Genomic DNA, 15,545 nt, shown 5'->3' on the forward strand with positions numbered 1-15,545 from the left:
GCTCCTGGTCCTCCGGCTGCAGGAAGGCTGGAAGCGGGCTGATGGGCTGGGAGGAGTTGGGGACTGGACTGGTGGGGAACAGCCTTCTCCCCTTGTGCAAGGAGCAGCACCCTTGTCCCCGGTTGGCCTAGCAAGAGCTTTCCCTCCCCTCTCAGCCCGCCCTAGCCACATAGGGGTATGATGTGCTGCCCAGCTGGGCACCTCTGAGGGTTAAAAGGCCTCAGTCCTCCTGGGTAGCAGCAATCTAGAGCTCTCATCCAGGACGGAGAGGCTCCTCTCACCTGGATGTGGATGAGTTGCGGAGCTTTGGGTTTGGAAGTTTTACCACTCGGGGGTTTTCTGTTTTTAACAAAACACTGGGAACTATCTGTCCTGAAGAACATGTTGTAGTTAGCAGAGTTAATGCGCCTCAGATACCTGCTTTGTAACGGAGACAGTCTGTAGTGTCTCTTTATCAGAATCATCATTCTCAACAGCTTACAATATTTGACAGTTTATGAGGACATGGCTGTTATTTGAGTGCCATGGCGAGGAGGCCCTGAATGGTGCATCTCTCAAACGGGGAGGCTTTGCCCTTTTCTCCTGTGCGTACAGCAGAGCATCAGTGCTGACTCCCTGTGTTTCAGCAGCTAATGAACTTATCAGAGGCATCTCTCCTACCTGTCTGCTGTTGATGGAGGAATGATCGTTGGTTCAGCTGAAAGTTGCACGCTGATGTAACGCAGCCAGACAGTTTGGATAAATAAAACATGAAAGATGAATCGGCAGCGACCGCTTCATCTACCATTTGCTGTGCCAGGACCACGTTAACTGATACATTCAGGCTTTGCAGCATCCAGCATTGCTTGCTCTGAGATGCCCTGGTCAAAGAGGGGACAGAGGCACGTGGGGGCTGCCTGGCCTCAGTCACTTTGTACAAGCAAAGGACGTGTGCCATGCTTGTGTGTGGTGGGACAGGGCTGCAGGCGTGGTGGCCCTCCTGGTGAGGAGTTGACCACGAAATGCAGAACCTCCAAAAAAATAAACTCAGACCTGATCTCCCCTTATTTCAGAGGCTGCGTTTTAAAATAGTTCAGCGTAATAATCAGAGAGTAGAGGTTTGCCTGAAATACTCTGCCAGATAAAAACTAAAGGAGGTACTTAGCAACCAGTAACAGTAAAACACACTGACATGGTTTGATGGCTTAGGATGAAATTTTAATTGTTCTGTATTGCATTTCTGTTTATAAAGGCTGTGCAGTAAGTAAAGTGTGTTTTTCTTCCATACGTGAATCCAGATTATTGGCAGCAATGTTGGCTTTAACGAGAACTGCAAAGAAAATCTGGTCTCTAAACAATTGTGGAGGCTGTCATTCTGAATTGTGTTTTGAGCTCTTCAAGCCTTGATTAATAGGACGAGGCATCAGTTCAGAATTCATATGGACTCCAAATGAAGTTCTTCGTTCCAAATGGCCTGCTCTTCTGGAGCGTGCCTGTGTTTGGAGCTAGAACCATGTCTATTCAGTACTAATTAGCTAATGCATGTAATAACTTTGGCTGTGTCTGCATGAACCATCTTCCCGTAATGCTTTCTGCTGTTACTGTCACGGAAATGTCGTGTTGCTGTTGTAGATGTAGAGTGTGTGAGAACTAAGGTGACCTGCTTAGTGGATAAGTTGGTGGAGGTGATACTTGAACTGCCATGTTTCCAAAGGGAAGAATTCGGTTGGGCTTCTGAGGACCCAGAAGCATGGCAGTGGATGAGGTGTAAGAACCTCTAAATGCCAGAAGTTGTCTGGTGTTTCCCAGTCAATCACTATGTAGTTTCTGCAGAGGGAACAGTGCAAGGGCTGGCTTGGTACCTCCTTACTGTTTTTAAAGTTGGCGGTCAGATACCATGACAAAGCATCTTGGGGTTCAGTAGGTGAGAAAAGCTGGGTTTGAATTTGGTGACGTTGTCATAGTCAACTTTTTCTTTTCTCTCTCCAAAGAGTCATTTAGGCAATGTCTTGGTTGATATGAAGCTCATTGATATCAAGGACACTTTACCCGTGGGCTTCATCCCCATCCAGGAGACCATTGATACACGTAAGTTGGTGTCTGTTCTTCAGTCCTGTGCCTTGGGAGGACCTCCACCGGTGCCTGTGTGGTTGGGCGGTGGAGGGCTGTGTCCCAGGCAGGGGCACGCTCTCAGCGCTGCTGCTCTCTGGGGCTACGCGTGCATGTTTGGGGACAGCTCTGCACTGCAAGGAAACAGGCTTTGGTTTTCCAGTGCTCTTCAGGCTTTTTAATACTGCGCCTGACTGTCACCAGCTTGCCTGCTAGAAGCACAGATCTGAGGAGGGAAGGAATAGTTTGTTCTTTCGTTTTGCAAGGGTGGACTAGGCCTGACGGGAGCAGAGCTGCTGTGCTGAGGGATGTTCGCAAATGGATGCCGAAAGGAAGGGTGCGTGCTTGTGGTGCTGGGTTCAAGCATGCCGGATTTACACCTCCGTGCATGAACAAACGAAGGCCCGTGTCCTGGCAGGCAGTGCAGAGGATGGTGGGGTATGTTTGTGCTTGCTGAGAGAAGGCACAAGTGGAAAGCCCAGGGAAAATAACCATCCTCATCCTTCTGCAAGGCCAAAATGGCTTTGCTGCAACATTTAAGCCAGCAGTTCCCAAACAGTGTATTTGGATCCCCCGAGACTCATGGCGGCAGCAGCTGGAGCCACATCTGGTTGCAGCTCTCTGCTCTGCAGCAGGTATCAAGCGCCTTGGGCTCACGGTGCAGAGGAGACTGGGGACAAGCCCCACGGGAGCTGAGTGTGGAAGGGTGGCAGGACACCATGCCCTGGTACGGAGTGTACAGCTACTGCTCGAGCAGGGCTGGTACCAGGGCTCATCAGTAATGAAATCCAACCTAGTTAGGAGTAGAAAGGAGTTACCTGAGCCCGCTTTGCAGGGAATAATTCACTCATGGGTGCAGCAGATGAGGATGGCTTTTCAGTCACTGCCGACCTGGTTCTGATTTGAGCCCCTGACCTAGAAGTGAAAGGTCTGCAGCCCATTTCCTATTCCCCTGGGTCACCCCCTTTCCCTGGAGAATTCCTGGGCACATATGGTGCAGGGGAGAGCTGTTGGCTTATCCTGCTCACCCCGGGAGTGCTGGAAACTTACTGTGTGCTGCTGTAATTTTTGTGAAAGTCCTGGTGGAAGGGAACTTAGTCATTAATTTAAAATGCATTGGATTGCAACCCATACAATCTTTAAAGCAGAGGCACTGTCTGTATTAATGAAGTGGTGCATATCTCAGCTTCCATTAGCATGAATGAACACATTTCGATTGACTGTTTATAATATGTTTACTTAAAATTAACTCTGGTTAAGCATGTGTAATTAATGAATCCCGCTCCTAAACCAAGTTTGCTACAGACTGCAGACTCTAGCCAAGTGTGAAAGAGACCAGAGACAAAAGCAAATAGTCAGCTTTGTACTTACTGTGAAAGTCAACTAATTTTGTTCAAAATCAGTAAGGCACTGATTTTGTTCAGATTTAAATTTGTGGTTATACATGTTTCTGTGCGCTTCTCCAACAGCTGACTTGTAGGAAATATGTTAAATATAGTACTCTTTACTAGGTTCTGAGAAAATTTTCAAATGTGGAAGCTTTAAACCCTGGGCTCCTAAAATCGGTTTTAGGCACTTGAAATAAAAGCCCTAGTTCTCCAAAGCAGGAGAAGACTAGGCTTCAGGTATACAGGTATTTAACATCTCTAAAAAGCAGCACTGTAACAGCAAAGCTGCATGCACAGATGCTGTGTTGTGACACACCTCGCGCTGCCTGTACATTTATTGGTGCTGGTGCGACAGCAAATTTCAGAGGCTGGGATGGATTGCTTTCTCCAAGGTGCAGATTACAAAACAGGAGGAGCCTATAGAGACAGGGCTGCTTGCCATCTGTTGAAGTGAGAGCATATTTCTAAGCTGGAGGATATTTATTCTTATTAAACTGACGGGTTTTTATTTTGCAGGCACTTGTGTGTAGTTGTTGGTTGTTTCCAGATTTTCATTCAGTGTCTGCACTTTAGATTTTCAGTTTATCAATAGATTTCAGTCATGTCTTTCAAGTGCCTGCATTCACAAATAGAAACCTCACCTTGCTCCCATTGAGACTCTCATGGACTCTTTAGGGTGAGATAGAGCAATGGTTTCCAAGCACCGCAAATCCACATCCGTGCGCTGGTACCAGCCGCTATCATGCGACTGGCCCATGGCTGGATGTGGATTGTATCTGCGTGCAGACACACGGCATGCATATACATGAATTCATTATACAGATAAGGCTTAGCTCAGATGGGCTTAAGTTTTTCTTGATGGATAACATGGGAACAAGTGAAGTTGCTGTGTGATGCGTAGCAGGAAGGAGCCGTGCAGCAGATTCACCCACGCCCTGACCATGGGTCAGTGCAGCACATTGCCCCATAGGAGGTCCTAGCAATTACTGCTTTGTAAATCAGGTTTATCCCTACAAAGATACCAGGGCAAACGCAATGGGAGTATCATTTCAGTGATGCTGACTGAGTCAGGAGAGGTCAGTAACACCTAAGATGCGTGAGGTTTGGGCAGACAGCTTTTACTGTTAGCCCCTCTGCATGGCAGTCTGGTTTTCTGCCTGCCCCTCCTCTTGGTTTGGTTGGCTGCTTGGAAGCGCTTGGCAGAATAAACTGACCAGTTGTATCAGCAGCTTCCAGGTACGTTCTTAAAGGTGATGCTTGTGGGAGGAATATTTAGATACAACCATCCAGGCTGGTAAAGCGAACGTTACCTTGGAAAGAGGAAGTGAATGTGAGAAGTATGTGGAAGTGGAAAAATCACCTGCCATTTCTGTTCTGTGGTGCAGTACTCTGTGGTGTACGTGATGTCTTATCTTCTCTGCAGGGGGTAGTAGGGAGTATTGGTTTATCGCAGTGCCTAATAACAAATCTCACACAGCGTACAGAGAGCTCCTGATAGAAGATTTCTCCAGTCACTGAATGGCACTGCACTGTCTAGTTTGCTGACATATATCTGTTCTTTGGCTCCAGTTCCTTCCATAATTATCTCCCTAATATCTGGAGAGACAATAAATAACATTTATACCCTAATCTTGCATAAAACCCACCCTGTGTCCTGGGTTGTTTTTGCAGAAGAAATAGCTTTCAGAAAGAAGAGGCTGTGCATTAAATTCATCCCTCGAGATTCTACAGAGGCAGCAATCTGTGATATCCGAATCCTGGGTAGATCTAAACAAGCTCCTCCTCAGTACACGTTCATAGGGTAAGTACCCCTCACTCCAGAAGCTGTTGTAATGAATTCAGTTGTACCAAGGCTAAGCACCCTGTTTTCCTATAATTACTGAGTAGTAGTAGTAAGAGCTGAACCTTGTCATTGGAAGAGTCTACATAAGTACAAGCGTTACTGAGTTTGATGTAGGAATTAGCTAACACACCTCCCCCCTCCCCAATTAGACTGGTTCTCATCAGCCAAGCTGTTTGTGAAACACGTCAGTGCTTAGTACTTGTGTGCATGTGCAGCATTTGTTTGTAGCATTAATGTCTTCTGTGTTGATTACACAGGGAGTTGAACAACATGGGCATTTGGTACCGGATGGGCAGAGTTCCACGCAACCATGAATCTTCACAGCCTGCAACTCCTCCTTCCCAAGTACCATCTTCAACACCAGCTCCTAACCTGCCGAAGTAAGTTTTCTGCTTTCCAGCCCCTTCTGCCTGATGCTGCATGGTGTATTGTTACTAACCCTTCCTGGCAGAATCAAGTCCTGGGTACCACAGCAGAATGAATGATTACATGGCATGATCTGATAATGAGGGAATGTTCTTTCAGGTGTTTGTCTAGTGGATGTTCCTTTGTTGTTGTATAAAGACATATGGGTGAAGAAGTCAGAAGAAAGAAGCAGCCCGCAGAGGAAGGGAAACAGCAAACTACATCTTTGCTTTGCTTTAAACTGTGCAAGATGATGTAGTTTCCAAGTGCGTGTGAGTCACCCCTGGAGGGTGGGTGGGCTAGCACTGTAGCCAAGCTGATTTCTGTCCTTGACCAAAGTGAGGGAGAAATGTTCATACAGATTTTAATGCATAGGGAGACAAGTTTTGCTCATTCTCCAGAATCAGTCCACTCATGGTTTCAGGTACTGGCTCTATTTTTCCTTTTCTTGGACCCAACTACTGTGCTCCAGTCTTGCAGCTACATTGAGCATGCAGAGCAGGCTGCTCATCCTGCAGTGACTGACAGGAGCAGCACTTTTGGGCAGACACTGGCATAGTGTCTGTCCAGGTTGTTTTCCCTGTCTTACAGACAATATTTGCGTGTGTGTATAAATATATGCATTTGTGTGTATACTTGCATATAACGGCAGTCCTGTATTGACAGCTTACTTGCTGGATTCCTCTGGACAAAACAGAGTGTTGTTAAGCAACAGACCACCCAGACAGAGGTTAAACTGAGCACTTTATACTCCTGGCATTTGCTATGAAAGCACAGCATCCACCGTGAGATGGGCTCATCGCTGAGCTCTGGGCCGGGCTTTTGCTGGGGGACAGCACGTTCTCTACGGGTCCCTTTGGGCTTTTGCTTAATTAACTGAACACGTATTTTTGCACTAGGCATTTGGTATACTGCAGATATGTTTACAGTATTACAATAACTGTTGAGAGCTAGAATTTTGAAGACGACAACGGAGGGGAATTCCAGGGGGATCGGCTTGTATACAAAGGTCATTGTATCATGGATGGAAAATGCTCGTGTCCTTTGGAGTCTTGATTTACAGATCGTGTCAGAGAGTGACGCTTGTAAACTGTTCCCGAAGAAGCTATTGGGTATCTTTTAGGCAGGGGTGTACATTTGAGCCTTCACCCATGACCCAGGCTTAAATCTACTGTCTTGCAGTGGCTCTTTGAGCTCTCCAAAGCATTTGGGTGTTTCTTTCACTGAGAGTTTTGCTCAGTTGCCTGCCGTGCCATGGCACGCTGCTTGCCGCACACCTGACAGTACAGGACCGCAGGCAGAGATGCTGTCTTGCTTCTCAAACAGAGATGAAAAGCCAGCAGCCTTCTGGAGGTTTCAGCCTGTCCCACTGGACATAAGCTACATGCTAGCACAGGCCATGCGAGATCATAGGGGAAGATGTCTTGATTTTAGAGCACAGATCTTCATTTTCTGTCAGCAAGAAATTCCTGCTTGGGCAGATTTCCACAATAAAGAGAAAAAATTATCATAGCAAGAGAATGTCAATGGCAGTCTTTAATCACTAAGTGTGGAAGGGTCACTTTATGGCCGAGCAGGGAAGGCTGCAGAGCAGCGTCAGAGCTATTGGGAACAGGGCCAAAATTAGAGCTCAGAGCATCAGCGACAGTCTGAAAAGAAGTGTTTACAAGGCTTATATATTTTATAACCTCTTGTTGTACAGTTTATGGTTTACAATGGCTGCAAGGAAATTGGATCAGTTTTGTTTTACTTGCCAAATAAAGCAAATGTCAAAATAGTCAATATAAAATGTATTCTAATTTGGCTGAGTTAAAACAGCCAGTATGCAGTGGAATAATTGAATGTTACATTAATGCCTCCTAGTAAAAACCACCTGTCTGTAGCCAGCTCCACTCTCATGCCCTGTGCGTGATTTACAGGTAACTTTTACACCGCCAGCCTGATCATTCAAAGCATCTTTCATGTCTGTTTTTTTACTCTGATTATTTATTATCCAATATATTTTTTAAGAAATAGAAATGTATATAAAGGTGCATCCTGCAAATATTTCATTCTTACGGCGAACACATACTACTTGAAAGCCTTTTCTAATACTTTATCAGCAGTGTGGTAAGTTACTCAACACTTAATGTTTGTGGAAGATTGTAGTCACAAGTAACCTCTTATTTTTACGTCACCAAAAAGAGAGATGAGATTACACTGGTAGCCAGTTTGCTGTTTTATTCCATGTGGATATATCCTGATAGGAACAGCAGTGAGTTACTCTGCTGCTGCTGTGAGTGCTAAGAGAAAATTGGTGAGCAGTGCCAAACAGAGAGCACTGTGGAGATTCTGCCGTTAGGCTGGCCCGATATTTAAGCTATTCTTTTCAGTTGCTGTCTAGTATTATAAAATAATTTTAAATCAAGAGGGTATGCTTGGGTGCTTCAGAGCAATTGCTAGCACTGGATACTAAACCAGTAAAACACACCAGTGAGCTTCTGCACAGCAAAACCTTCCTAAATGGAAGGATTTTTTACCGTGAGAGATGTTTATTTCTGCACCAGCCATGCTTCCTCCTCTGATCCATGATGTAAGTTACTGATGGCAGTGGGTGGCGGCACATCAGAGTTTTGTCATGTGTCAGAGGTTTGACCTCCGCAGCTTGCTGCGCGTCGGCGATGCTGCTTCCGCCGCTTGTGTCGTGGGGTTACGGCTCGCAGTCAGAACTGCACAAGGGGAGGCTTTGTTTGATATTCGTGCTGGACTGCATATGTTATTTTTCAGCCATTTCTTCTCCTTGGTGTTTCCTACTGCAGGCATCTGGCTTAATGGTCTCTAACGGCAGCCCTCGCGCATCCCAGCGAGGATGGCATGCTGTGCTGTGGAGCACAACCGTGCCATTGTGTGAGGCATCAAGCTGCTTTACTGTCTTCTCTCTCCAAATTCTGCGAGAGCTTCTTGGCGCTAATGGCAGCCTGGAGAAATGCACTTGCAGTTTCCCATCCTAGAAGGCTGCTACTAAAAAACTGTCTTTTGTTGACTTGAGTCGCCAGCAGGAGTTTAATGTGGCTTTCCTCGGTTATCTCTGCTCTGTGTGCAAGGCTTGCACTCTCTAGTGCTGCATGGTGACATCGCTTTGGGCTACGAGAAGGTAGCACTCCCCCAAAAGAGGTGCTGGTAACAGGTCTGGCCTTTTGACACTTCTGCTTCACCCGGCCTGTGGATCAGCAATTGCCAGTGCATGGGCTGGGGTCTTGGAGAAAAGTACACGAGCATTTGAGCAGTGTCTTGGGGCTCAGCCTCTCCGTGCCTCGAGCTCTGTTGGAGTAGGCTAGAGCAGGATTTGTGTGTGATGTTCTTCTCTTTGAATCCAGTTCCAGCCTTTTGGGAGCAAGTCCCTGACTTTCGTGAATGCACGCAGGGCCAACCTCGAACCATTTTGTCTTGCAGCTGCCTACGCGATGGCTCCCGTCACAGCCGCGGTGCTTTGTGAGCCTGTGTGGCTTCTGTGGTTCGGGAGTGCCTTTTGCGTCCCTTCCCAAGGTGCTGCAGGAGTTTCTACCACCCTCGTTCAAACAGCCCTCTCTCAATTTGTCAGCTGCAAGCAAGATGTCAGTCAGTGCTGCTGAAGTGTGTTTTACAGTGACAGACATAATTGCACTTAACTTTTTGCGTGGATGTTATCAATCTGTGACAGATACTTTGGGAAATGGAGCACTCTGATTGCAGATGATGTGTCACAGGCGTTTAATCTTCCTCTCGGAGAGACTGGGATTCAGTCACAACTTTTACTTGTTGATGTCAGGTTTTGAAAATGTAGATTCGCGCTGACCCTGGGAATCGTTCAGTCATTTAGTTTGCAAGGCTGTCATCTGAAAGGTTAATGGCTTACCAGGGAGAAGGAAGATCTTGCTGCAATCCGCTTGTATTCGTATTGTGTGTTAGCACAGCTGGGTGCTCGGTGTTCAGGTCCAGAAGGGCAGAACAACTCCGGCTGCCTTCCTGGGCTGCCTGTGGCACGTCTCGTGGCTGTTCTAAGAGGGGACCAGAGAGGGAGGGCGAGGAGAGGGCCTGCCAGTCCTGGGGCAGGGGTAAGCCCGACCTGCAGGCCTTGGTGAGGCTCATGGTGCTCGCTGCCATCCGGGAGGCAGAGCTGTGAGTCGGTTGTTCGTGCTCTGGGCTGAGCAGAAAGGCACACGGGTGAGCAAAACGGTGTCAGCCCCAAGTGCCGCACCTCCAAACGTGCCTGAGGTCAGGAGAGGTGGCAGAGCTGGCGGGAGAGGCCAGCAGCACAGGAGCGCTGCTTGGGGAGGGAGTTGCCATCCTGGTGGGGTGGCAGTCAGGAATGCCGAGTGGCTCAGTCGAGTTTCTTGCGCCTGGGCTCCTGGTGCAGCCAGGCGCGAGTCGTCATGGGCACTGGCAGAAGGAGGCACCAGTTCACAGAGCTGGGTGGAAAGAGGATCGGGAGAGGGGTAGCTGCTTCCCTGAGAGCAGCACATCACTGGTACAGCGCAGCGGCTCACTCCTGTGTGCACAGCGATGGGGACAGCTGAAGCTGGCACAAACCATCTGGATGGAAAGATCACGGTTTTTTTCGGGTTAGCAAGGCGAAGTGGCCAGGTTGGCCTGAGAGGCAGCGAGTATGGGGTGAGCTGGAGTGTGGCAGCCCGTTGCAGTTGGGGGGAGCCAGGCAAAGCCTCCCTCGGTGCATTTCTGTATGAAATGCCCACCATGGGCAGGCACGGGACTGAGCTGCTGGTGCTGGAGGTGGAGCTCCACTGGAAAAGGCAGTGGGTGCTCTGTACCGTCCCAGCTGGAGGGGGCCACAGGCAGGGTGCCGGTCGCGACGGCAGCACCGGTGTGGCCACAGGGCTGCATGCTGGCCTGTCCCAGGGAAGTGGTGGTCCCTCTGGATTCTGCCTGCGGGGGCTCTGCCCCAGCCCAGGAGCGATGCCTGGGGACAGAGCAGCGTGTGGCCTCTCCCTGCTGCCTGCCTCCTCCCCAGGGGTCCTGGCCCCTGCAGAGAGGGGCTGCGCGTTGTACCAAACCTGGGGCCCCAGCACAGGTCTGCTGTGCTTGTAACTCCTGCCTGATCCGCATGGCTAATAAGCTACAGAAACAGCTCATTTGTGCTGCAGCTCACACCCCTTGCAGCTGTGGGTCTGCAGCGTGGCTGGCAGCCCTCCCTCCCCGCGCGCCCTCTCCGTGCTCTGAGCACAGTCGGTCTGTGCCACCAAGCGCTCAGGTATTGAAATACTGATCTGGCAGGAGTACTGCACCAGGGAAGCGCTGCTCTGGTTTTGATAAGAAGATAGCAATTGCCCTACTTAAACCCCTGAAATAAGAGCAGGATGTGTAATTTTTCCTCCCATGCTCCCAATTACCTTTTAAATAGTTAAGCTACCCCTTCTTAGAAAGGGAAATGATTTGCTCCTGTTCCTCTGCTCCCAGTGGAGTTTAATGTTAAGGAATGTAAGAATTTCCTTTCTAGGCAGAGAAGTCTGATTTTTCAAATTGATTTATTAATGGTGTTTGAACTTTGTCGTGTAAGCTTGGAAAGTGATCAGTGTGTGGCTTTCTGCTGGGGGCTGATGATGTGCAATAGGTGGCAGCTAATAAAGCAGCACCAACGAGCCTGTATGGTGGAGACCCGAACTCGTCTGATGATAAGCCAGTCTTGCTCTGTGCAGTGGGTTAATTGAAGGGAAGTGGGAAGCCTTTTACTTTCCCTATTTTTTAAGTAGTAATGATGTTATTTGTAAATAGCTATCTTAATTTTTTTTCTTTAAGACATTTAAAACAGATTTTATGGAGAGTCTGTAGAGGAAAAGGTTCCAGGGTTTCAATGCTTTTCTGCTCTGGGGGGAGCAAAGCCAGACTTCAGAAAGCTGCCCTGACCGGAGGCAGACACCGCTGGTAGCCTGATGGCCAGGATGCTTTCACACAGTGGTGGGGATCTACCTTAAAATCCTTCATCTGAACCCGATGCTACCAACTAAGGAGTACTTTGGGATGGATGTTCCTGGTTTGACTGGAAACTGCTCTGAGAAATGTTGCCGGGGGGTCTCTGACAGTCTGATGCTTTCTACAAAATGCTTCCTTTTTGGAGTTGCATTTTCTAATCTCTTCCATCAAAAGTGCTCTTACTAAAGTAAAACTACCTTCTGATTTGCAACTAATAAAACATTCTTTGGTTTGAATGCTCAAATCACTTGTATTGTGAAATACAGCACGATATTCCTAGTTTCTAAATTAGGTAGCCTACAAGGAGGTCAAGGATGGTCCGAGGGCTGGGTTTGCATCACAGTAGCTATGGATTAAAAAAAACAGTGATATTGAAACAGTAAGTTAAAGCTTGGAGGAAGTGTTTCCATAGACCCATTCCAGTGGGTACAGTAAGAAATGAAATTTAGGGATGAAATGTCCGAGATGTGTGTAGGCAGTGCAAATCTGAACATGGTGGTTTGAGTGGGTAAGGGGTGCTGGCATACATTTATCCAGAGTCTGTTTCCCATAAGGAATTTGTTATGAAATTGCACTGACCGTATGGCTTGCGTCCAACTCAGCTGGATGAAGACGTGCAAAAATTGGTCACAGTCCAGTATGTTTTAGTGGTAGAAAATGATGATTAGGAAAAAATGTTTAAACAATATGAGTGGTTTCCAGGCACAAGAATCCCTTGCAGCAGCTGAGACACACATTAACTGTAGTTTAAAGAAGTTTGATTTAGCTGATTTTGAGGATGCATTGAAAAATTTGGGGAGTGCTCTGAGCAAAGAGGCTTCGATATCCTTAGAGTAATTTTTCTTTATAGAGCCCTGTTCCTGGTATAGTAATATTCCTGGAGGCATGTTTTCTTTAGGGTATAGTGTAGGGTCATTAAGTACAAACTAAAGGTATTCATTGAAAGAAGCTATACACTCAGTTGTTAAATAAGCCCTGCAGGGGGAATTGAGCGGTTTTTCCCTAAAACTTCTGTGTTGTCTGCTATTTAATATGATCTCTGCCACTGTTGATTTGTAATCTGTGCTTTCACCCTGAAGCGCATGTGGTTGTGTTCAGATATTTCCTTCTTTAAATCAATCACTTTCACCATTTTCCAAAACACTTCTTGAGTTTATTGCTTTTAGTAAAGTGTTTGGACTGTCATTATTTATTACTGGCAAAGTGCTGACAACGTGCTCTTCCCAAATGAGTCTTTATGTGGAATATTTGTTTAACAGTTTTGCAGAGGAGGTGTCGCTGCTCCCCACGGGCTGGGCTGTGCCTGCAGCACCCCGGGGTCTGGCTGGGCAGCAGCCCCCCCTCTGCACCACCCCCCGGCAAGGAGCTCGCTCGGAGAGATGCTCCTTGTCGGACGCGTGAGCCCAGGCTTTGTTGTGCTGATTAATTTGACAGAATTTAAAATCCTAACCGAGGAAGCTTACACCATGTGTAATTTATCTTTTTGGAGTATTTCTGCTGTTTGGCAATTTTTCCCTACTGCTTCATTATCTGAAAACTCCTGACTCTGGAGAGTAGCTCGTGAAGGATGTGGAAAGCTGCGCTCTTCCCGCTGCAGCCTCCAGAGACACCGCGCCGCTCATCTAAGACAACCACTTCATAAGCACTTCATGCTTACACTATGAGGTCTTAGTTCTTTGATGCAGTCCTCTGCCTATAACAATTTAATGGGCTACAGCTCAGACTTTCAAGCAGTGTAAATTAAACTTGTTGGGTTTTTTCTATTGTTTGGCAGCTGTTCTATCTGGGTTACTTAAGTTCTCTGATCTAAATTAATCCCTGTATAGAGGAAGCTGCAGGAACTTCATCCTGCATTAAGCCTTACACTTTGGGTTGTTGGTCTGCAGTAGATCATGCTCCCTTGTTAGCGTCATCGGGGTTCGTTCCCTTCAGCTGGTGATTGCTTTAGTTTTGACAGAATAGCGCAACATCATTTTCCCCTGTCTTCGAGGCGCAGTCGGTCGGGGAGGGGGATGCAGAGGCATGGTGTATGTAGTGCATTGAGGCTGCATGCTGCAGACAGGCCTTTTTCCCTTTCTACAGCTGTGAAAATTAAATGGGTAAATCTAAAAGTGGAAAGAATCACTCACTCCCTTTTTCATTCTCTCATGCATTTGGGCTTTTATAGAATCTGAATCTGGCACCACCAGCTCTCATTGATTTTTGGGAAACAGGATATTTTAGTAGCTTGGAATGAGATGAAATGCTTGCAAAGCCCATATGTTGCTTGTTTTAGGCAAAGGGTCAGGAAGGTTTTAGAAAGTATTTAAATATTTGGTTTACACGATTAGAATAGATTGTCTGGAATGAAGTCCATTACCCGAGGTGATTCTTGCCTCACAGTGTTGTTTTTCATTGCAGTTCTTTGGAGTATGAGGTAGGTGTTCTGGCATCGCAGTGCCTGAGCACAGTAAAAGTTAAGGACTGTGAATAAATACTGTAGATGGGATTCTGGACACCACTGGAGCTGTAGATATCTGCTGTGGCCTTGGCTGGAAGCTGCAGCTGGGGAAAATGCATTCTGGTGGAGCGAGCGGTTGCTGAGAGGTCTTCTGGTCAGGGAAACTCCAGCAGCTCCTCTGCTTCAAAATGGGCTTTTTCCTCCCTCCACGGGCAAAGCTTTCCAGGTGGATTACCTTTCCTGAGAGCTGCAGCCTGATAGTAACTTCTTATAGGTGTGTTTTCAGCTTTCTACAGCTTGGAATTGAATTGTTCTGTCCTCAGTTTTTCATGAGGCGTGATCTTTGCATAATCCATTGATTAGGGAAGATACGGGTCTTTTTTATTTGAAGGTATTGCTATGAGACCGCAGTGTTTGCAGCACTGTTCTTAAGTTCATTTAAAATAAGTTGCAGTCATGACAGTGGTACATCAAAGCACAGGACAATTCCAGTCCGCAACATGCGGTATGGTTTCCAATATGTTTGATAATGTGGGGCAGTTCTTCAGAGTTTTGCCCTATTTTTCTACCACGCTCATCCAATCTAGCTGGAAAGTAAAAACGTACCGTTGTTCTTTTGCTGTGCGTTGTTGATATTTTTATATGAATTATGGGGCATCCTTTGATATCTGGCATTTCCCCTTATGATCCTCTGTTATTTTTTTATGAGTACTTGCCCCCTAACTTCAAAAGCAGTTCATCACCTTCCTGCAGACAGTTATTAATAACGGATTTGGAACTCTTGGGCATTCCTGGGCCTGTTTTATGCAAGTTTCTCTCCAAAAACATTCAAAAAAGTGGCCATAATGTGCGCAGACCTCAAACCACCTTTGCTAGCTAGCATGTGAAGGCGTTTTCTCTCATGTGCTGCTTCTGTTGCTATTGTATGTAGACTTGTTCTGTGGATTTAATGACTAAAAGAAAAACTGAAGTTAAGAGAGTAATTAAATCTACCCTGTCCTGAACTGTGCTGTCGCAGTTGTTTCATCCTAAATTGCCTGGAAATTATTGTATGCTGGGGAAAAATATTTTTTGTATTTAACCCGTGCTGGAGCAGTGCGGGTTCTGCTTCAGCGCCGCAGAGAGCAGGCTGGAGTCGCGGTGGCTGGCCTCGCGTGGGCAGGCGTCCATCCATCCTGCAGCACCAAATCCGCCTCGTTGCTTTCATTTGGCAAGAGGAAGCAAGCTGCTTTTTGTGACGGTTCAAAAGGAAAATAATTGGCATGGGGATAGTTAATGTGAGTTGCCATTCCTTAACATTAGAGATTCCACTAAAGTACTAATAATTACTGTTAATATCTTTCAGTGGAAACTTTCAGAGTAAACGAGCACTAGTTGAAGCAGTATTTAACGGCATGCTGCTGGCATGATAAGAATGCAAATAAGCGTTATTAGC

General features: G+C 46.8%; 1 protein-coding gene across 13 annotated transcripts in view; it reads left to right on the forward strand.

Annotated features, from left to right (window-relative positions):
* Window positions 1-15,545, forward strand: part of MVB12B (multivesicular body subunit 12B) — a 72,732-nt gene that overhangs the window by 15,460 nt on the left and 41,727 nt on the right. For all 13 annotated transcript variants that reach the window (XM_075772729.1, XM_075772734.1, XM_075772735.1 and 10 more), the window contains 3 exons: window positions 1,971-2,067; window positions 5,148-5,277; window positions 5,577-5,699. In XM_075772729.1, the coding sequence (XP_075628844.1) occupies window positions 1,971-2,067; window positions 5,148-5,277; window positions 5,577-5,699 (350 nt within the window). The remainder of the gene's footprint in view (window positions 1-1,970; window positions 2,068-5,147; window positions 5,278-5,576; window positions 5,700-15,545) is intronic.

This window comes from Balearica regulorum, chromosome 20 (genome assembly GCF_011004875.1).
Source record: "Balearica regulorum gibbericeps isolate bBalReg1 chromosome 20, bBalReg1.pri, whole genome shotgun sequence".
NCBI classification, from domain to species: Eukaryota; Metazoa; Chordata; class Aves; order Gruiformes; family Gruidae; genus Balearica; species Balearica regulorum.